This window comes from Anser brachyrhynchus, assembly GCF_964034855.1.
Source record: "Anser brachyrhynchus genome assembly, chromosome: 2".
NCBI lineage: Eukaryota > Metazoa > Chordata > Aves > Anseriformes > Anatidae > Anser > Anser brachyrhynchus.
The window spans coordinates 51,517,622-51,539,451 of NC_137695.1; the positions used below are offsets into that span (position 1 = coordinate 51,517,622).

The 21,830-nt window shown below is 47.0% G+C and overlaps 1 protein-coding gene across 2 annotated transcripts in view; it reads left to right on the top strand.

The window, feature by feature from the left end:
- Nucleotides 1-21,830, top strand: part of LOC308190089 (uncharacterized protein) — a 148,369-nt gene that overhangs the window by 47,885 nt on the left and 78,654 nt on the right. For both annotated transcript variants that reach the window (XR_013946843.1, XM_080581054.1), the window contains one exon: nt 549-643. Coding sequence is in view for 1 of the 2 variants with exons in the window: in XM_080581054.1 (XP_080437180.1) it covers nt 549-643 (95 nt within the window). In the remaining variant the exon portion in view is untranslated. The remainder of the gene's footprint in view (nt 1-548; nt 644-21,830) is intronic.

Sequence of the window (21,830 nt, forward strand, 5' to 3'; positions counted from 1 at the left end):
GTGGGAGCGGGTCTTAACAGCTTCATCCTAATTTCTTTGGTGTGAATAGTGCCATAGGGCTCCCACAAAATACTTGCACTGAGAGTTCAACTGTATATCTTTGCAGTTTAACTTAGTTAAAAGCTGATTTTAGCTCAGCAAGTGCAAACATCTTTGTAGGGGACCTTTTCAGTTGAATCTAGTCTCACGTTTAGCTTAAGTGTGCAACGGTCCGTATACAGAACACTTTTCATTTAACAGGGTCTTGGCAGTTTTAAGAACCAAAGAGCACTGAATGAGAAACTCTCCAAATGTTTAAAGCCTCCCCTCATCTTGGAAAGCTTGAAATGGACTTTCTACCTTTCGCAAAATGTTCACAAAGTCTTTTCATGTCAGGATCGGACACTTCCTACAGAATATTAAGGAATGTTAAGATGCAGTAGTTGATGAAAGGCATCCAGGCATATCTTACTTTTGCATGGCTGTCTATTTCTTGTGATGGTTAAAGATGACGTGATTGGTTTTTTTTTTAGATTCTTTAGGCAGTTTGTGTGTCTGTTTTCCCCTAGAGAGGTGAAAGACAGTTGAAGAGGGAAAACCTACCTAATGTCTACCAGGGTGAGAGCCTGCACACCAAACACAACTGCAGAATAGACGATGTGCTGTAAGTTTACACCTTTGTGGGAAGATTTAATGAGTTGCTTTGTGGTAACTTGTTTGTTTCTGTCCATAACATGACTGTATTTTTTTTTCTGATTTGATTACAATGGTGTGAAAATGTTTTTTGATTTTGATCAAGGTGGGGAGGAGTTGGTCCTTTTAAACTATAAGAGTTATCTCTACACATATGAGTTCTCCTGCAATCTTATGCTGGACCAATTTAACCTTCAGTATAGGATTTAAGAGGCTTAGTTGGGCTGGAGCAGCTTTACACCATGCCTAACCGTGCCCTGTCAGTGGCTTTCAGTGACTTAGAGCAAAGTGGTGCAATTAAGCTAGGACCAATAGGGAATAGAAAGCTTGGGAAGGAAGGGAACCACAAGGATGGAGCTAAAATGAAGTTTATGCACTTTGGGTTTGGCTATAAATTATGAAGCCAGTATGAGTATCAGAGAACCTGCAGATGCAGACAACAGCAACTTGCATTATTCTATTTCACTAGTACTCTAACGTGCCGTTCATTTAGCGGGGCTGTCAGAACAACCACAGGTGGCTTTTACTGCTTCTGGATAACAGAGGTATGAACATCTGTCATATTTAAGCCTGAGAATTCCTCCTGCTACTTTGCCACTGGTGGAAACTTTCTGATGAGCACATACCCCCTTGCATCGTGGACCTCCAGTGTCTGGAAAAACCAAACAGTCTCTTCTCTGAGTTTTTTCTCTCTCACAGTGCCAACATTGAAATATTTTTTTTTCCCACCACAGGGTGTGTTTTGATGTTGTTGTAGATGATTGTTTTCGTTTTTGGTGTTTTCTTTTATGGCTTTTGAGTCAGCTGTCTTGAAAGAGGAAGGCTTGACCATCTGGTTCTGGGAACAATCAGCATCTAAGAGGCATGGCTGGTTTGCACATCATTCCAGGCCTGGTTAAAATAAACAGAGCCATCATCCTTAGAAAATAAGATGCAGCAGATGTAAAGCAACCTCGAGCTCTGTGGAGAGAGGGTGAAATTTATGCAGCAGTTGAGAGAGATGTAAGGATTAATGGAGGGGTGTTATAAAATGAAATTCCAGTTTCAGTTACTTCTGATGCCTTATCTTGAAAGAAGGAGGGTGGAGGAAAACACCATCTAAGAACCTAAAGAGAAACAGAACCCTGCACTCCACAGGCTTCTCATCATGTTTTTTTTTTTTTCCCTTTTTTCTTCACTTTTCCCCCGAGTATGTTGACTCCATAGGTGTGGTACACAAATCACTCCTCTGACAGGGAACAAGCACGGTCTGTGGGCTGTGCCCAAGAAGGTGCAATTAGCCGGCGCCGTGGGGAAGACCCCAGTAGCCCCTTTCTGCAGGGGCGCAGCGGCAGGAATGCTGCGCTTTCAGACGGGTGGCATTGTTCCCTGCGCCATTCAGGAGAAGTGGCCGCCTGTTAAAATGTCCCCAGTCTGGTGGTGCTGCTCATTCCCGCTCCGTGTGGGGATGTGGTTTTGTTTCTGGTTTCTTTTTAACTCCTTTTTAAGGTCGATGTATCTCCCAGAGTCTCCTGTGAACCTGTGGGCCTGTGTGCGCGTTGTCTTCTTTTCTTTCTTTCTTTCTGTCTTCTTTCTGTGACAAACTTTAACCCTTCTTTTTAACCCTCTGTCTTTCCTTCCAAGTAGCCTTTACCCTGCTTGTGTGAGCAGCTGACAAAGAGAATAAGTAATTTCTTAGCCTTTCAGTGCTGAACTGCTTCTGTTTTTGTGAGTGGCCTTTGCACCTGTTGTGATAAGCAGCACTCCCTTCACAGCAGCACTGAAAGGGTGGCAATCTTTTTTTTTCCCCTTTAAACTTACCCTTTCTTTCGTTGAATACCAATAATTAAGAAAAAGGCTTGAATCCACTGTGGATTCTTTAGCCTGACAAAACCTAGTATTTATACGGATTGAAATGAACGGGGCGACCATGGCACCTTTCTCATCAGCTTGGTGAGAACTGTCTGGAGCAGGCTCTTGTGAACAAAACAGGATGACCAGTTCACTTAACTAAATTTGGCTTTACCCAGCCCAGCCTTGCTTGTCCTGTTTATACCTCCAAACTGTGTTTTCCTTGTGTGAACTTGCCTAATCATGTGCAGCAAAGCATATGAAATAACTCGCGCCGTCGAGAGAAATAAATCACTGCTCTTTAGCATTTAAAAAAAAAAGTGCATTTTGATGTGCTTTTTAATACGTCCCTCCTCTCTTTAATTTGTGAAATACTTGTGGCTCGGGAACGCTGTTTGCTGAGGGCTGGTCTGCTGGGGGCCATGCTCACATGTCTCCGCAGGACGTCTTCCTCTTCACCTGCGCTGTGGGTGCGTTGGTGTGTCAGCTCAAAGCAAAGGAGACCCCCGGTATTTGGGGATGTGTGACAAGGATAGTCAGTGACCGACCCTCAGCACAGGTCTGAAAAAAGGCACTGCGGACTCAAAAAAAAAAAAAAAGAGTGGGAAGGCTACCCAGCTGCTAACACAATGCAAGGGAAGGCCTTGGCTGCTGTTCAAAGCTGCTCTGAGTGAGTGTTTCAATTTAATTCTAAATTAAAAGCAGCCAGTGTTGTATAGCACAGGGAAAAGATTATGTATTAATGCTTTTTCCCCCTGACATAATCCTAATGATCGCACTAAAATAAATAAAAGTTAAGCCTTCTTCCTCCCTTTCCCCCGTTGCTATATTATTCTGTGGCTCACAGCCAGATTTTTGTAGGTGAAAAGAAGATGAAGGAGGTCCCAGAAATGCACGATGAGGAGGGATTGTGCACTGATGACCTCCACTTCGATGCTCTCCCTACTCCTTTGCCATTAATGTGCTTTGCTTTGGGACTCCTCGATAAATAAGGATGAGAAGAACCTGCCCAGCAAGCAGCTTGGCTGAAATTGAACCTGCTCACCATGAGGGCTGTGAGGTGGTGGCTCACCAGCATACGTGTGGTGAAACACTTCTGCCCACTGCTGCAGAAACGTTGGCTCTTGCTCCTGTGGGAATGGGTCAGTGGCACCACACCATGCTCTCACTGGTAGAAAAGGTTTTTCTCCCCAAAACCTCGTGGTGATACCTCTCAGGGAGCGATGCGGTGACCTGCCAGCAGGCCAGGGAATTGCCCTGGTTGGTAGAGGCATTAGGAGGTCAGGCTGCAGCGTGGAGCTGGGGCCAGCAGTCCTCAGTACGCCCAACTGAGAGGTGATGGGATGTGCCAACTTGGCTTCCTGTCAGCCCACCTCACACCTGAAAAGCACCAAAAACACCCCTGTGGTGCAAATTCATGCTCTGGGTGCAAAATCATTTAAGATGTGGAAGTCTGGAGGAGCTGAGTCAGAGGCCAGGTACCACAAATGCTGGTGGCATAGGAAGTGCAGCGTACTGGCTGTAAGCCTTTCCTCTGTTTTGTCTGTTTCGGAATTCTTGTCTGTCAGCTCAGCAGCGACATGCAAAGTCGCTGATGCCTTGGTTTTGTGCTTTAACACTTGCCAAGCATTTGACTGTACTTGATATATGCCTACAAGTATCCCAAGTTCCCACAACTCCCATCCAGCAGATCAGCCAGGATGGGGATTTCAGAGCATCTGAGAGCCACAACAGCGTGGGCAGGTAGGCTCTCTGGTGCCAGAGGAGTCAGCAAAACCTTCCAGTTGCAGCAATGCAGGCTCACAGCCCAAGCCATCTCTTCCTCTGGTGTTGGTCCTTCTGTGTTAGTGAGCCCATCTCCTGATTGCCAGGTAGGAATAACTCAGCAAGGGGAGCCTGCTACTCTTGCAGAGCTAAAAATAGAGTAGTTTAACTTTGGTAGCTATTTCACATTTTTTTCCCCACTCTTCCCCCTCACTGGATTTGATGTGGCAGGGCCTGGCATTGCGTTCTTTTCCATCTATGCCTGCTCTGCCCATTCCTCAGGATACAGGAGATTTGTCTGAATTATTTTAATTGGCAAATGCTTTGTTCAAATAATAGCCGTGGTAGAAGTGCTTCCAGACCTGACAGCCTGGGCCCTTCCACCAGCGCAGCTCTGCCTGGGGACTAGGCCACGGGCTGCGTGCCCAGGGGTGCCAGCTCCCCTCTGCTGCTGGACCTAGCCTCTCCCATGTTCTACACCCTTCTCGTCACATCCTGCTGCCTACCTGCTGCCTCACCACTGCCAGATCAGCTGGCCTTATTTTCCCCAAAAGACAGGCTGCTGGTTGTGCTGGTCCTCCTCCAGCTCCACATTTTCTGCTTGCTGGTCAAGGAGAAATAAGTATCGGTTGCCAGCCCTGGAGACGCTAGCATCTGAAAGTTCTCCCTCTGTTTAGAAGCACTTTCTGTGGGATGAGCTGCCTGCCAGGCCCAAACACTAGGGCCCCGAGTCCTGCAAAGAAACCCACAGCTATGCTTCACCATATGCATGGGAAGGGGCGTCCAACTGTGCAGCTTGCTTTGGCGGATCTGGGCCTTAAAATAGAAACTCCATCCTAGAAAACTTAATGAGGAACCATAAAGCCTGGGTGCATATATAGAAAGTCTAGTGAACAGGCAGCTATCTCATAAAACCCAGAATATTTCTGCAGCTCGTCCCAGAATAAGAAAGCCAGGGCCAAAATGATACAAAAGAGGAAAAATGCTTGCATGGCAGATGAAGCTATTCTTGGCAGGTCTGTGGATTGGCTGTTCTGGTTTCTGTCACGCAGGACTATCTGTGATGTGCATTTGATTAAAACTCAGCGAGTGTTTACGTGCAGAGTCCTGCGGGTGTATTTCTGGAGCTGCCGAGCCCTGATGGCTGTTGGGTGAAGCAGGCGGTAGGTGCAACGTAGCCAGGAACCTAAATGGGGTAGCATCCAAAGACCTGCCTGTGGTGGCATTAGTGATGGGAAGGCAACTGCCTAAGCAGAGGAGGGAGACGTGTTGGACACTAGCCCTATCGACATATGTCAATGAACACACGCAAACAGACTTGGTGTGATGGCAGGAGGGGGGAGGAGGGGCTAGACTGGGTCCCTTCCTTTCTGCCCACCTTATCTTTAATTTAAGGCTGATGGATTGATTACCATTTGTTATGGTAAGTCCATATGCGTGCAGATCCAAGGGTAGGATTAGGTTCCTCCTCCTTTGTTATTCGAAGTCAATCGCAGTTCATTAAATCTCCCTCATCAGTTCCACCACCTGCTCCTCTTCCTTCTCTGACCCGAAGTCGCATGCCCATTTACCCTCTTCCCTTTGTTTTCTGTTTGCTTCTCTTTTAATTACATTTCTTGATATTCTCCCCATCAATTATTCTGAGGAGAGAATCAGTCAGGAAACATCAATGCAAATGAAATTGTGGTTATGAATGGAGACAAAGAAATGTTCTGGGGGTAGGGGGGGCTTTGTTTTCATTTTCTGATCTGCTCTGGACTCACACGTGAGGCCCCCATGCCCTTCGCTTGGCGTGGAGCAGGGAGCCAGCAGCCTGGCGAGTGGTGGGGGACAGGCCTCTGCCCTCGCTTGCCCCAGCCATGCATGATGAAGTGTGTAATGTGGCCAAGGGAAGTTTTCAGCTTTCTCTGTCTTCCTGGCAGGTTTTGCGTGGCTGTGTCAGATAATGGCTGCCTGTCGTTGGGAAAACCAGGATCTGCTGCAAATTCAGCGTCGATGAAGACCGAGATCTTCCACTGGCTTTGTGTACTCCACAGGCAGCCAGCGTGCGCTGCATGGCCTTCGCCCTCAGCTGCAGATGGATGAAATAGCTAGATTAGATGTGAACAAATATTAAATAGCTAGGTTTAGGATGCAAGGAAATGGCCTCATGTTGCACCTGGGGAGGTCTGGACAGGATATCAAGAAAAATTTCTTCACAGGGAGAGTGTTGAGGCATTGGAACAGGCTGCCCAGGGAAGTGGTGGAGTCGCCATCCCTGGAGGTGTTTAAGAGATATGTGGACAAGGCGCTTAGGGACGTGGTTTAGTGGCGGACTTGGCAGTGTTACGTGATGGTTGGACTTGACGATCTTAATGGTCTTCTCCAACCTAAAGGATTCTGTGATTCTGTGGTTCCAGATGGACTTAACTGATGGGGCGTATGACGAATAGGGAGGTTTATACGTGTTGCACTCCCTCCTTGGGCCTCTGGCCAAGAAGCGACAGCACAGGGCCTTCTTCTCCTCAGCAAACCCGCCACAGGTTGCCATGCCATGGGTCAACAGCCTGCACGGACTCTGCTTTCAAGGCCCAGGGGGGTGGAAGCAGCCAGCAACAGCTGAGGAAAGGAGGGGTAACACTTTAAAAGCATTTGAGCACTTGTCTGGCCAGACTCCTGTGCCGTCCTAGAAAAACAGCATTTAAAAGCATGCTGCTTTTCCTCTCAGGTGACGGGACATGCCTCAGTCTTGCTTCATGGAGCACCCTCCAGTACATTTGCATTGGGGGAGCAATGAAAAAAAACAACAAACAGGGAGGCAGAGGAGAAGGTGCTTTTTGTGCCTTCAGTAGACAAGCCTCACAACAGCCTGAGACCAGGCTCTGCAGTTCAACCAGCTGTTTGGCAGGCCTGGGCTCATCCCTCTCCTGGTTCCCCTGGGTCAACAGAAATCCTCTTTCTCACGCCCATCTCCTTGCTTTGCAATTGTCTGTGCTGCATATTTGCAAGAGAAAAACACACACACGTGGGTTTAGATGCTGTTTAAACCCTAAATGGAAGAATTACTGCAGAAACCAGGTGGCAGTTTTCAAGTTTTATGCCAGTTCTCCGGGGTCAAGATGTAAAGAAATCCATATGTTCATGTTCATAGGTGTGCATGGACAAGTAAAACCTGTGTCTCACTTAGCTGCCTGTTTCCGTGTCTCTAAGTGCCTCCCTTGATTTGTTGAGGGGCTGTAACACATCCATATGTTGGGGTCATTGTAGTGTCATGATCTAGTGGGTTTTATTTTTTTATACTGTTTAATTTTTTTTTATTTTATTTAAATTTAAGTTCACCCCACATTATGGTGCCAACAGAAGGGTTAATTTTTTCTGAGGTAGTTCAGAAGCAGAGCTCAACCTAGGCAGTGTGAAGCACGGTCAGGTGACGCTTAAAAAGACAAAAGTCCAGCGATTGAGTTCATTTTGGATAAGGAGCTGTTGGCCTGGATTCTTTATCTGAATTTCATTCAAACCTCATAAAATTTCATGTGGGCTAGGAACCCAGGAGAGTGCCTTTTTTTCCAGCAGCCTTGGTGCGTGTTTTCTTTCCCCGATGCGTCATGTGGGATCAGCTTTCTCCTGGCACTTCAGCACTCTTGCTTTCGGCCCTGTGATGGCAAATTGGCAGCAGCATGGCACAAAGGGAAGTGGAAATGCTCCGTCCAGAGGTGTGGGAAGTGTAATGGGTTTCATTTTAGTGCCATGCAAAGCTAGTGGTCCAGCAGAGCTTACTGAAAGGCATAAGTCTGTCCTCCGCCTGCTTTGGCAGCGCTGTGATCAGGTTTAATGATTCCCAGTCGAAGATTAGGTGCAACTTTGTTATATCTTGGTTTCCATAGTAGACTAATAACTTAGTAGACTTTCGTTTAAAAGGCCTCTTCATTTCCAGAAACTCATATTTTTTTTCCCTTTCTGCCCAAAGATGGGAGAGATGCTTTCTCAGGGGTCCAAGAGGCAGTAAAATATTAAGGGTGTGTGCATAAAATGACAGGAAAGCCTGGTTGGCTGTGTTCAGGCCCTCGCTGTGTTCCCTGATGGGGGAAAATCGGAAAAATAGCTGCACCCAGCTGTGGAGGCACTGGGGAAGCAGAGGCTGGGAAATGAGAGAAGATTTTATTGAGGGTTTTGAGGATATGCAGTGGCCCACGCTTGTGTACGTGTGCTTTGGTCCTAGAAGAAGAATGACTGCAAAGGTTTAAACGTGATTCCATCAGACGAATCCAAATCTAAAATTCATGTCCAAATATCCACCTGCCCTGTAGGCCCAGATCTGGATCAAAACTTGAAAAGCTTTGTGGCTCAGCCCCAAGCCACACTTTGAAACGCTCTGCTACAGCAGAGCTTCAGCTCCTGCTCTAGAGCAGTGCACTGCGGCTGAGCATCCCTGTGAGCATGAGAAGGCGCTGGGTTTATGGAAAGACCCAGAGCACAGCACCTGTGAGACACCCTCACATGAGAGTTTTGCATGCGTATCAGTTTGAAGGAAGCATATGACTGTGACATACTTTGCAGGTATCATTAAAACAAAACAACAGCAACAACAAAAAATATTCAGGCAATCCCCATTGTGTCTGAAATACACTGTTTTAAAAAGTGAGTCATGAATTCTTGAAAAAAAAACACCCTTCAAGCCCTTAATCAGTCTCAGGAAACCACATCGAGATACAGGCTGGCAAAAAAAGCAGTATGTCTTTCAGCCTATGACAAAACACAAACTCTTACTTCTTTCCACTCCCAGCCAAACCTAACTGCCACAACACTGTTCTTATAGTTTCTTTAAATCCTAGCTGAAGGTTTCAATACACAGAATAAAAGTGAAGGATATTTAAGGATTTTTTTTTTTCACAATTAATTCCATTGGGGTCCCAAATGGGTAATACAGAGGGGGAAAAAAATACTTTTATAGCTGTGGGAACCCAGCCCAGCCTGCTTTGTGTACATGAGTAGAGGCATTGAACACCATGAGATTTTTCATATGCATAAAGGTTGACAGATCAGACCTGATCTTTGTAAAATATTTAATTACATACCATCAGAATCATGTCAGCTATGAAAAAGCAATAAAAATACTAGAGTGTGTCAGTGAGCAGCAGTAGTAACTGCAGCGACATAAACCCATTGAACTTTTACATATATCTCACGCACACAGAGAGCAGCACATCTGCGCTGGCTAACTGCAAACAGTCCACCATCCCCACAGTGCACGTTCAAGCAAATTATTGTGCCTGTTTTGCCAATTAGTACTCAAATTGTGCCACGTGATGCATTCATTACTCTGTGCTTTGGGTGGGGAAGGGGAGTCACAGACCTGCCACTTGGTAGATGTTGCGGCGTTGTCTTCCTTGCCAAAAAGTGAAGGTTTTATTGCTTTACTTTGATTGATCAGCAAGAAGAACAAACGATCCTGATGCTGAAAACACAGGCAGGCAATGCACTTCAGCGTGACCATGAAGTAGCACGTGTGACAAAGGAAAAGCACGTTGTCTGTGCAGTGTTTTCACCCAGGAGAGCTCACCTGCAGCTGTTAGCTGGAGGTTAAAAGCAGAGTTTTATCTGGCTCAGGAAGCCATGGGTTTTGTCAGTTTTTGTGCTGGCAATCGAAGGCGAAAGCCAGAGTCACGCTGAAAGCAAGCAGGGCATCCTTGTCCCACGTGCTCCGGGGGAGTAACTGTGGCTCCCAGGGGGGTTGCATCAGGGCTTGGTGCATCACTTTCCGGGCTTGCATCAGCTGTGGCCACTTCTCCACGTCGCGTTTGCGTTGTTGGAGGAGACTGACTCATTAATGATGGGCTCCATGGGGAAGATCGGGCAACCCACAGTGGAAAGCAGAAGCTGCGGTAGGAAATACCCAGCACATCTTGGAGCAAATGTAAATGACAGGCAGAGGGTGACCAGCAGCGTGGTTACTCACCTAGCCTGTAGCTGGCTCCGCGTGGGTGGGGTGGGTGTGGAGCAGGTCGTGATTTTACTGTGGGTCTGTAAATATAGAGTTAATAGGAACAGGTAGCTGGAACAGTACTTCCTGCATTTGAATAGCTATGTTGCACAGAAGTCAAGCTAGCAATCATAGATCATGACTGATTTGCATTTCCACAGCAGGTTTATCTCGCTCTGCTCTTCTGTACAAGCCCTGCCCAGGCCCTGCGCAAGGTCAGAAGCAAAATATGATTTTCTACGCGTGTGTGCACAAACATGTTGCACTTCAAGTTCTTTATTCGAATCTTCGTTCAGCACACCATGCTGGCCTTCAATTGCTTTGCTAATCTTTTTGTTGTTGTTGTTACTCCTTGGTCTTCTTCTTCAGCTGAGTGGCTGTCATCTGTACCTAGTGCATACTGTAAATAACATAGGCTTTGTTTCGTGGACAGCAGGGAACAGGACTCAAGGGGCATTTCAAGAGCCAGCAGAAGTGGCCCTGTAACTCTTGGGTTGAATCGCTGCCTCCTTCTCCCCATCCCCTCCCCCATGGTTTCCTGATGGCTGCTTTCAGATGGGTTTCTATCATGGGGGAAAGGCACTGATGCAAAGTGGATGACAGCAGATGTGTTCCCTTAACAGGGTCTTTCACTGAATGGCTCTGCTAATCATTATGTTTTGCTCTGTAGGACTTTTTATTCATTTAACAGGTTTATTTCCAGATTACATATTTGTTTTTGTACTGTTTCCTCATAAATACAGGCACTGTAGAAAGAGCAGGCCCCACCATATTTCATGCAGTATTTGTTTATATTAAGTGGGCCTCACTGAACCTGCATATACAATAAATACCCTTTCAGGATTCCTAGGCAGGAGTGGAGGGAACAGATGGCAAAACAGACCCAGGATTCCCGTTTACAAGGGGATCTTCGAATAACACAGGAGGAATGATAGCCATTAAATAGCCTGCCTTCCAAGTGCCTTTATTTTTGGCCATAAAAATGGGATGCATTAGTTGCTTTTTATTATTGTATTTTTTTTTTTAACTCCTCTTTTGCATTTAATAACAACAGGCTTTCAAGGACTTGGAGTAAATCAAAGTGCCAGCCTCATCTGTCCGGTCCATCTCTTCCCCCACCCTCCTTCGTAGCAAGTCAGGGGGAAGAACTAACTAGATAAGGACCAGACACACGTCTCAGACCCACGGCCTTTGAGAGGTGCTTGAAAGGCCAACCTGGATCCAGGGGGCAGATTTGCAAACGGCTGCTAAAGCTCACACCCAGGCTGCAGGGCTCTGCCTGACCGATAACAGCCAAATGCTATGTACCGATGATCTTTCTTGTCCTCTGGTAAGGGAGACTGATTTGTGCTTGCTTTGTTTTTAAGTGTCAAGAGTGAGATTGGGAGGAGGCTGGTCACTTGTTTTTTTGTGCAGCGAGAAGTCTGTGGGTGACAAGGGGAGAAAGAATTAGGGGAGAATCAGGCTGTCCTGCTCTCCAGCCAAAGCCACCGCTGTGTTTTCACAGACCACCTTCATCTGTGAGCAGAGCGAGGAGCACCGTGTTGGGAAAAGCATTTGCAATCTGCACGGGTGATTAAAATAAAAAGTCCTGAAAAAGCCAAGGGACGTGGGATAAAGTGGATGGTGTCAGGTTAATGCGGTGCATTAGAAACTAATTAGGGTACTTCCAGTAACAAAAGATGGCAACCACAGGCCTGGAAACCAGCCAGCCGCTCGCATCCCACAGGCTGCCTCGGAGGCTTCCACTCCGGTGGTCAGGGTGTCCCAAATGTCACGGGCACCAGTAAAGCTGAGGGCACTGGAAGAGACTGCAATGGCTTGGAAGAGGAACCGGCTCCCAGGCAGACAAGAGCAGTGGCACAAAGCCTCACAGTAGCCACCAAGCCAGATGGCCGAGGAAACCCTGGGTCTGTGTGTCCAGCCCAGGTGGGACTGGCGCTGGTGAAGAGCCTGGGCTGGGCCAGGGAGCACAGCAGGAGCCAGCTGCGTTTGGCTAAGTGGTAGCTGTCATCTTTGTTGTCATTATGGGGAAAATCATAGCTTAAGTGGGCTAGGACCTATCCAGGTATTATTTTGGAGGCTGTTGCATGCAGGGAGATGGCCATGAAGACTCCTGTGTGGCTATGAGCTGAGTGCAGCTCAGCAGTATGGAATCCTCCAAGGCACCCTCTGCAATGCAGATACCCTTTGTGGTATATTCTCCTCTTGTACACCTCAGTCTGCGGGTCCTGCGACCCTCTCCTTCTCAGTAAGGAGCAGCCATACACCCGCTGATGTCAGGATCCCTCTTCTGATAGGTAGAAGCCTATTTCTTGCTCTATTGCATCAGCCAGGTGCTTTGCAGCCAGGGGTTTTCCCTCAAAACCTCAAATCCTGTTCCAGCTAAACATAGCCACCAGCCTCCTAGCTGCTGCTTGCTTTTTTTTTTTTTTAATTTAATATTTTATTTTGAGGGTGGAGTGGGGAGAGGTGGTGATAAAGTGAACTCTCCGTATTAAACCGTGAAGTTCCTGGGTTCTACTAGCCCACTTTTAGGTGTGGTCCTGGGTGCTTAACAAAGCACAGAAATTTTACTGGTCTGGTTGCTGGGATGCAATAGGTGCTGCTCTGGGAGGACAGGGACCTATGCAAGCAGAAAGCCGAGGCAAGAAGCTGTGATGCATGTCTTTTTTCTCCCAGCTCCGTGGAGGTGATTCAGCCTTGAAAGGAGGAAGGCGTTGTGACTCAGGCTGCGTCTTGCTCACCCTCTGCTGCAGGGAGGGTCCCCAGCCATTGCTCCAGCCCCTGCCCCTGCCTGCATCGCTGTGCTTTAAAGCTGTGGGGGCTGAAGATCACGCTCACCACCCAGGCTGTGCCTTGGAAGTGTCCTGTATTTCCCTGTACAGGCAGCAGAGCACTTGCTGTTCTGTTCCCCCCAAATGGCTTCAACTACAGTCCTTTTCTTGGGGCAGAAAATGCTCCAAAGGCAAAGGCTGCAGCTTTCCCTAGGTGTTGCCATTATGTTTGGCTAGCTAATAATGTATCAAGGTGCTAATTCTGCAGCGGGAACAGGCCTTTCAGGATAGGAGTGGGAAAACAAACAAACAAACAAACAAAAACCAAAAAGAAACACAAGGGGAAAATTGAGATATATCCTCACACCTAAATAAATTTGAGGCTTCCCCTCCACTTCCAGCACTAGGAAGGCTGAATTCACAGCAAGCATGCATGTTGCATGGCCACACGATGCCAAACGTTATCCATCCCTGCCTCCTCCTGCCTGGGGGCTGCTGCAAGATGGCATGGGACAAGACGACAGTGTGGGGCTTTGCAGACCAGTGCGATTTGTGCGTCCTGGATCACCTGAGCATGTTGCGGTGAGGTGCCAGCCTGCTCCGGGCTGCCGCAGTCGCCATTCAAAGCAGCAGGACTGCCAAAGGTGGTTGAAACCAGCAAGGTATGAATAGATTCATGAAGGTCTCCGCAGGGTAAGGAAACGTTTTTGCAGCCTGCTGTTATCTGATCTAGTCAATTTGACATGGCCCCTCATCACGGCAGATCTGAGCAATGCTCAGTATTCAAAAATAGAAGTAGCAACAAACCTCTTCCTTTTCTTCCTTCTCAGTTCACAGGGAAAATATTTTGATTAGTTTGAAGGCTAGGATTTTTTTTTCTGTCTGTTTAGATAAGTGAATGAATGAGAGAGTGTGTGTGAGAGAGCGAGAGAAACATAAGTTGCTTAGAGTTAATTTGAAGAAATTAGCCTTGTATTTGCTTCATTCATTTGAGGCAAAATCCTATTATTAGTTCCACAAGTTTAAAGGCACACCATTTCCACCGGCTTCAGCCAAACTCGGACTTTCAACCTGGAAGGCCAAGCCTGTAGCCACTGCTTTGAACAAACCTGAAATTAATTTCCTGCCCCAAATCTCACATTGGGAAGTCATGCCAAGCCCCGGACATCGCCAGGCTGCAGCCAGCGTGTCCCGCGTCCTGCTTTGAGAGGCGGCATCCACCCGCAGCAGCTCTCCGTGTGCCTGGGCTGCTCGGCGGAGGTGGAAACTCTGCCTCACGAGAGCTGCTGCCACGAAGTCTGGTTGCTCTGAGGGCTGAAAGCCGTGCATGCGAAGCAAGTCAGTACTGAATTGACGCCCGTACTGTTCATGAGATCTGTTATCCACCTAGAGGCTATTTTCACTTTGAAGTGGCATTTGCTCCATAATAAGTAACATCTCAAAATGCTGTTAATTAAAGTTTCATCTGTTTAGAGGATTTTCTTTTTCTTCCTCCCCCCTCTTTTTTTTTTCTTTTCTTTTCAGAAGCTAGTAATTAGTCCAATAATGTGGAGACATTGTTACTGCAGCTCATTAAATTTGGCAATGCTCACTTGAACCTTTGAGCGCTGGCAATGTCAAGTTGACCTGAAATGCAAGGATTCCATCTGTCGGGAATTACTGATGAATTGGAAATTAAATATAAATATATATATTTAACTCATTACTTGTGCTGGATTGACAGTCCTGTGAGCGCTAGCATTTCATGTTCATCGACAGATTAATAACGCTCTCCCTGGGCTCCAGCCCTCATACTGAGGGACTGGCAGCAGGGAAGAGAGGAGAATCAGATGCCGCAGGGATTTAATTTTTGTTCTGTCTGTAGAGTACGCTGATGAGAGTGTCAGTTTGGGGTGAAGCGAATATCTGGGCTCACTCTGGGAGGCTGCAGTCCACCTGGATTCCCACAGACGTCAGGTTAATTTGGGATCTCTGTTAGGCCCCCACCTGCATCCCCAACATGTGCCGGGTCTCAGTGCTGTGGAGCATGAGCCCTAAATGCTGGCATGGGTCAGCCAGAGACCTCTCTCCTTTGCCTGTCTGTAGAGGAAAGGCAGGGTCCCTCAGCGGCTCAGAATTAGAAGGTTCAGCTGGTGCCAGTAACTTAAATTCTAGTATGGCCAGTAGTTTATTATGGCAAGAGGAGTCTTGGGAAAACAAAATAACAAAACAGAACAAAAACAAACAAACAAACAAAACACACACTCACACAAAACCCCAGATAACTGTGAAGGGAGAGAGAAATAACTGAGAGTGGCTGGGCTGCTGGGAGACAAGGCGAGCACAAAATGCAAGATGTCCCTAAAATTACCTCTCCTCACACGGTGTCCTCTTGCCAGTCTTATTCAGACTAGATCACTTTGCTCATCAGCCAGAGTCTTCCTGCCCCAGGATGAGAGATCTCTGGACAGTTCACCCCTTCAATACAAGGCTGCCAGATTTGCCAAAACCTGGGTTTTAATCCCACGTCTTCAGACACTTGCTGTTTTGTCAAAGCCCCACTGGCTCTCCGAGCCTAGATCTACCTTTAGAAGCAGGAATACTGGATCCATGGATAGGGAGGCACAACAGAGCAGATGAAATGACTAAATATTTAATATTAAAGATTGTTCACACATTTCCAACCTAATGTTACCGGCCAAGGAAAGCTGGATGTTTCACATCAGGTTAGCAGGATATTGCAATATTTTGGCTGCTTATCTGAAGTGGAATGAATGGAACTGCCAAAGCTTTTGAAGTTCACTCGTGAGATAATATTTTATTAATTTTCTGAGCTGAGGGCACTTTAGCATCTCCTGTGAGTCTTCTGAATATTAAATGCATGTAGCTCTATAGGCAGGACTCTTTCAACATTCACTCATTCACTGTTTAAAAGCGCCCACTTTCCATAAATTGAGAGCAGTCTCCTTGGTTTTCTGAGAGTTATCTTCCCCCCAATAAATTAGAAAGTATATCAATTTCCTACTTCTGCCTTTGAATTCAAAGCAGGAGCTACTTCAGCACAAGGGACGATGCAGTCTGTGTTTGTCTTGTTTGTCTGCCTGGTGCACAGAAAATGTGGCTTAAGCCAGGACAAGCTCCCGGGCATTAACTCCAGCGATCCCAAGACCACCAGCTGCACGTGCCACCAGCAGGACCAGCGCTTTGACCACTAGCCAGCCCACCCGGCCACCTCCCATGTCTCACGGCTGCAGTGCCAAAGGCTGGGCTCCTCTGCCTGATCCCTTCGCCCTGGGGTCAGCGGGCGTGCTCCTAGCCTGGAGGCAGGTAATGAGGGGCTGGTTTCAGAGAGTGCTCAGATAGTGAGGATGGTGAGTGCTCACCAACCAGTCTGCACGTGGTTTCCTGTCCCCAGCCAGGGCTGGATGAGAGCAGGGGAGCCCGTGTGCCAGCTGGAGAAGCGCTTGCCGTGCTAGGTTAAGCAAGCCCTTGCAGGTGCGCCTGGCTGGGCAGAGCTGCCAGCACGGGCTTCTGCAGCAGCAAGGACAGGCAGTTCCTAGATCTAACGTCTGACGCTTTATAAATAGGGTTAGATGAGAGGGAAAAGTAAAAAGCGTATCGAAAAAAAGAAATAAAATGACAGCCTTTGTCCAAAAATAGCCCAGTTGCATTGTTTCTTTTCCCAAAAAAAGAAAAAAAAAGAATAGAGGTTGCTTTTTCTGCATTAAGCTTGTCATAACCGGATGATTATAGTAACACCACGAAAAGAGCCAGCCAGGATATGACACTTTAGCTTTCAAAATAGCTCTTCCTAAAATAAACCCTTCCCTCACAGGCTGCTACTGTGATACTTATGGGAAAATGTGAACAGACCACTTGTTCTCCCATCCTTCCTTGGAGATTGAGGAACTTTCCATCAGTTTATCTGCTCTAAGCCCCCGTCCCTCAGACTGGGAGGCCAAAACCGCAGGAAAATGGTGGTAGTGTAATTTAATATGCTCCACAAATTTGCCTAAATGACCCTTTGGAAGGCTTCTGATTTAATTAGATTTACTCTCTGCCCACAGAGAATAAACACATGGGCCTGACATTTCCATAAAGACCGCGCTCTTTGCAGGGGCTGCAATGCAAAGCAGGAATGTCACCGACCCTGACCGAGCCACTGGGGGACTCTGACTGCACAACTGCACAGGACGGCAGTGCATGAGCCCGGTCCCCTCGAGCACCTGCCTTCTTCAAGCACTCTCACCAACCACAAGGTGCAAAATGAGGTTTGCGTGAGCCGCAGGCATCTGCGCTGGCCGGGTGCCACCCGCAGCACCCCGCACAGGGCTCGTGCTGGCTCTGCGAGGAGGGGAACACCAGGCAAACGCACGTGACACCTCACGCTGCCTGGCTGGCACAGCTGGTGGATTTACTTCCCTAATGTAATCTTTCTGTAAATGTGCAGGTGTTTCTCCCATCCCAGCACGGGAGGGGAGTCGTGATGGCTGCGTTCTCCATATGTGCTGTGTGGGAGCTCAACTTGTGCAAGGAGAAAGAAGTGTCCCTGTGTGGCAGGGGGCAGAAAAATGAGCTTTCTGCTTCCTTGTTTTCTGGTGCCATGGCTTCCCCGAACAAAGCCAGCAAAGAGCAGGGGCTGGCCAGGTTCTAATGATATTTACTCAATTTTCCACTAATGAAGTTTAGTGGCTTGTGTAAGTTACGGCACCAGCTACTCCCCTCAAGATATCTCATTCAGGAAGCACAAGGACCATTTTCCAATTTTCCCATGCTGTCTCGGGAAGTGATTTCTTGCTTCACTACCCATCCCATCACTGCAAAATGAAATGTATCACCATTGCAGGCTTGTCACGTTTGCCTTCTCCTAGCAGATATTGGACAGGTTCATTGTCAGCTACAGAGCTAACACCGAAACCAAGTATGTGAGCATGTTGTAACAGGGAGCTTCTTGAAAGGAGGGTGAAACAAAACTGCTAACAGAAACTCTCAGATAATAGGGATGAGGTTTTACCTTTGGTTAGATTGGCTCTGTCCTCACTGAGGCCAGTGGTAGGATTTTTTAATTAAGGAGTAAGTCTGATGATCTGTGAACTGGGGAAGTTCAGGTTTCAAGTCGCCCTGCATGGATTGACCTGTGAGATTGTCACATTGCGAGAGCCATGGGAACAGACTGTGCTCAGGCCAAGCAGTGGAGCATCCTCAACAGGACAAATGCAGTTTGGGGTAAATTGATAAGCTTCTGTATCTGATGAGATAACACGGCTTCATGTTTTTGTGAGTGCTTTGCCTTGTCAGGGCAGGAGAGGAGATTTCTCTGTTCTCCTCCAAATATCAGGAAAACAAGCCTGCCAGTGGTTTAGTACAGTAGGTGTCCCGAATGTATGTATACACATACTATAGAAGGAAGCATTCACCCACACAAAGGTACTTGTTTGCTCTTCCAGCCTGCATCCCTCTCCCCTGCTTGACATCGGCATGAAGTTGTACTGCACAACCACGGCTGCAGCATTCAGCATGACATTTGGGATCCAGGCTTGGTTGGCTATTCGGTTCCCTGCCATGTGTGTAGGTGCACCACAGCCCTCTGGTGCTTCAGCCTTCTCAAAGAATGGCAGCTCATCCTTTTGCTTCTCCGCATGTTGTACCTGTCCTAGAAAGTAAAAGTCATTTTGATCCTGGGCTAAAACCCTGAAAGGATGTCAAGCATGGTGTGGAGACAGTGGCAGGGAGATAGTTAACATCCTCCCCCTCTGCAGGGAGAGATGCAGCTGCCTATCCAGCCTGCCAAACTGAAAGGGGATCCAGCCCCCAGGGAAATGTGTCTGGAGTTACTTAATCCCAAAAGGATTATAAAAAGAGTACGCTCTAGGGAATCTCTCAAGCCCTATCGCCCTTAAAGAAAAACAAAACCTAACCCCAGAATTAACAGCCCTTTTCGCCTTGATAGTTTGCAGCAATGGATATCCCTGAACTTTCACCACAAAACTTTGGAAGGGGCAGTGGGGGACGCGGTCAAACTGATCTCAATGCCCTCCCGTCTCTGCCAGCTACCTTCAAGGCAGTCAGTGCTGCTCCTCTGGAAACCTTCCCCTGCCTTGGCTTCATTGGTGCTCCTCTGGAAACCTTCCCCTGCCTTGGCTTCATTGGTGCTATCATTTCCTGCCTCTCCTCCTACCTCTTTAATCTTGTTCAGCACGTGCTTTGGAGGACCTTCTCATCTCCCTCCAAGTTTTGTATGGGTTTCATCGGGTTGAGTCTTTTATCCCCACCTCTTCCTCCTCTGTATTTTATCCCTGGTTAATCTCAGCTGCAATCCCCACTCTGACTGTTCATCTGTTATCTTTCTGACCTGTATTTAGACTGTAAGCTCCTTGGGATAGGGTCTGTCTTTTTATTTTATACTTTTACAGTACCTCCAGGAATCTCCAGGACCATGAACTCACAGACTGGATTTAAGTCATCGAGCGGAGTAAAAACATTAAAAGAGAGCTAGTCTGTGAGGCTGCATGGAAATATCCTTCTAATTTTCGGCAGCAGTCCAAGGCAGTGAAGCTTTCGTTGGTATAACCGTGTGAGCACTGCTCTCCCACACAGCACAACGGGATGGAGCAAAGCCCCCAGCTCACCCCCTGACAAGTCACCTGTTGCCTTGCCAGCAGCGGGCATCAATTTACCGGTGAGGAGGAAGAAGGGGTCCTCTTCCTCTTGCGAGTTGTGCCAAGAAATCTTGGTTACCTTGGCTACATGGGTGATCGGTGCAGTTGTGGTAATGCCTGACTGCTGCCATGCCCACCATAGCACACATCATGCAAGGGATGCTTTTTAAGAAGCTGTGACAATAGTTTTTTTTTGTCCATTTGTTTCTGTTTTCCTCTTTGGCGGGTCCTAAGAAGTACTAAATGTACCAGAAAAGAAGAACAATCTGGGTGCCTTGACTTGCACACGTTGTATACTCCAGTGGGCTCTGGTCAGCACTTTTTTCTTGAGTCCATTGAGACCATCAGTAAGGTTTCTTGTTGTTTCCAAGCAAATATCTGTTTCTACCCACTTTATCAGATCCCATTCAGAAGACGAAACAATGTTTTGGTTTGTTTAGCTTTGCGTGAGGACCTTCTGTCCTTTTCCACAGCCTCTTCTATAAAGAGCTGTAGAAGCTAACAACGTCCTCGTTAATTTTAAACGGGCATATCCATGTAACCACTCATCTCTGATGGCCACAATTAACCTCCAGACAGCACCTGCTTGTCTTGGTGTTTCGCTTTGTGATTCTTGTGGTGTTTCCCAAAGAAAACCTTCATCATGCCCAGTCACATCATACAGGTGTTTTCCTCCCCACTCAGCCCCCTGCAACCTGGAGCATCCCCATGGCAGGCATTTTGAATACAGCTGACCACAGGCAGTAACCCCTCCGTTAGTTACCCTCTCCTCCTCTACTTCCCAACCCTCTGACTGTGAGTAGTTTTCTTTGTGGTCTTTGCCACTGATGAGGGCACCTGGCCCTCCGGACGTTTTTGAAGCTTTTCCCATAACATACATGAGGAAGTAGCTGATGATTTATTAAGATCTAGTAAACCATTAATTCACTCGTTCAGGACCCAGTGAATTCCTTTTGCTGCATCTTTTATTGAACCGCCTCTGCTCTATTGACCGGATGATTACCTGTTTCTAAAAGTAACTGCAAATCATCCAACAACATGATACTTGTATGAAGAAAGACAAATAACAGATCGATGGATCAATCTATCAGCTAAGATGACTGTAAAAGTAACAGTCAATCTGTGTTTCTGCATCAGGACTGTTGCCAGAAGCATCTTTTGGAAAGAAGAAAAGTACTTCTAGGATGAACAACATGAGTGTACTTAAGCAGGAAATATCTAGAGAATGGAAACCATGTGAATGGGAAATACTGACCAGAGTTTCTGTTTTGGTATGGAGATGGCTCTCTGTTCATTGCACGCTCTTAGCAAACTTGTCTCGCTGCCTCTTGATGTTGCATTGTTAGATAGTGCCACTGCTGTTACTTCCCTGTGACAGTAAAAACATTTCCATAATAATGATAACAATAGCAGCCAGATGGTAAAATTCTGAAGAAAAAAAAAAAGATAATTTTTACAAGCTTTGTGTCTGCTAGGACTGTAAGTCTTTAATCTATTCTTTGCAGTGCAATCTTTCAGGCTGGGCAAGGCTTTTTTTCCTCTTTCTTTGTCTTTCCATATCTCGGTTTCCCCTTCTTCAGTAAAATGAGAATAATCTTACAGCAAAGTTAGAGAATCAGCCAGAGTAGGGGTTAATCGGCACATAACAGGTCTGTTGTGGGGGAACGTATGGAGACTTATGTACAGACCACTGGGAATTAGGAAATGGAGCTCCACCTTGCCCTTTGCTTCCTGTTTTGTTCTGTGGGAGTTTTTTCTCCTTCTGTTTGTGATGCTGTTATATGAGGCTTGCATTGCTACGAGTAGTGACTTTGTTTTTCCTGACTTGAGCCATGTTGACTTGGCAAAAAATAGTGATGCCTGCCTGTTCAGTGTAACGAAGAACTAGGAAAGTTCATGGTACTGTGATGCCGTATTACGCTATGGGAAGCGTATAGGGTGATCAGTTTTATCGCAATTTGGTTGGTCTGGCAAGGACACAGAGCTGTTTGGAGATTACTATGTGCTGGAACAAAAAAGAAGCAAAAAATTTGGATAGGGTAGGGGATTTTGGGGAAGGTGCGGGTGACGTTCCTGAGCAACAGCCCCTCTGCCCCGCCTGCTGCCCCAGTGCTGCTGCTGCAAGCAAAACCCTCACCATGGGCTGTCCCAGCAGCTTGTCACACTGCGTGAGAGGGATTTCAATTCCTG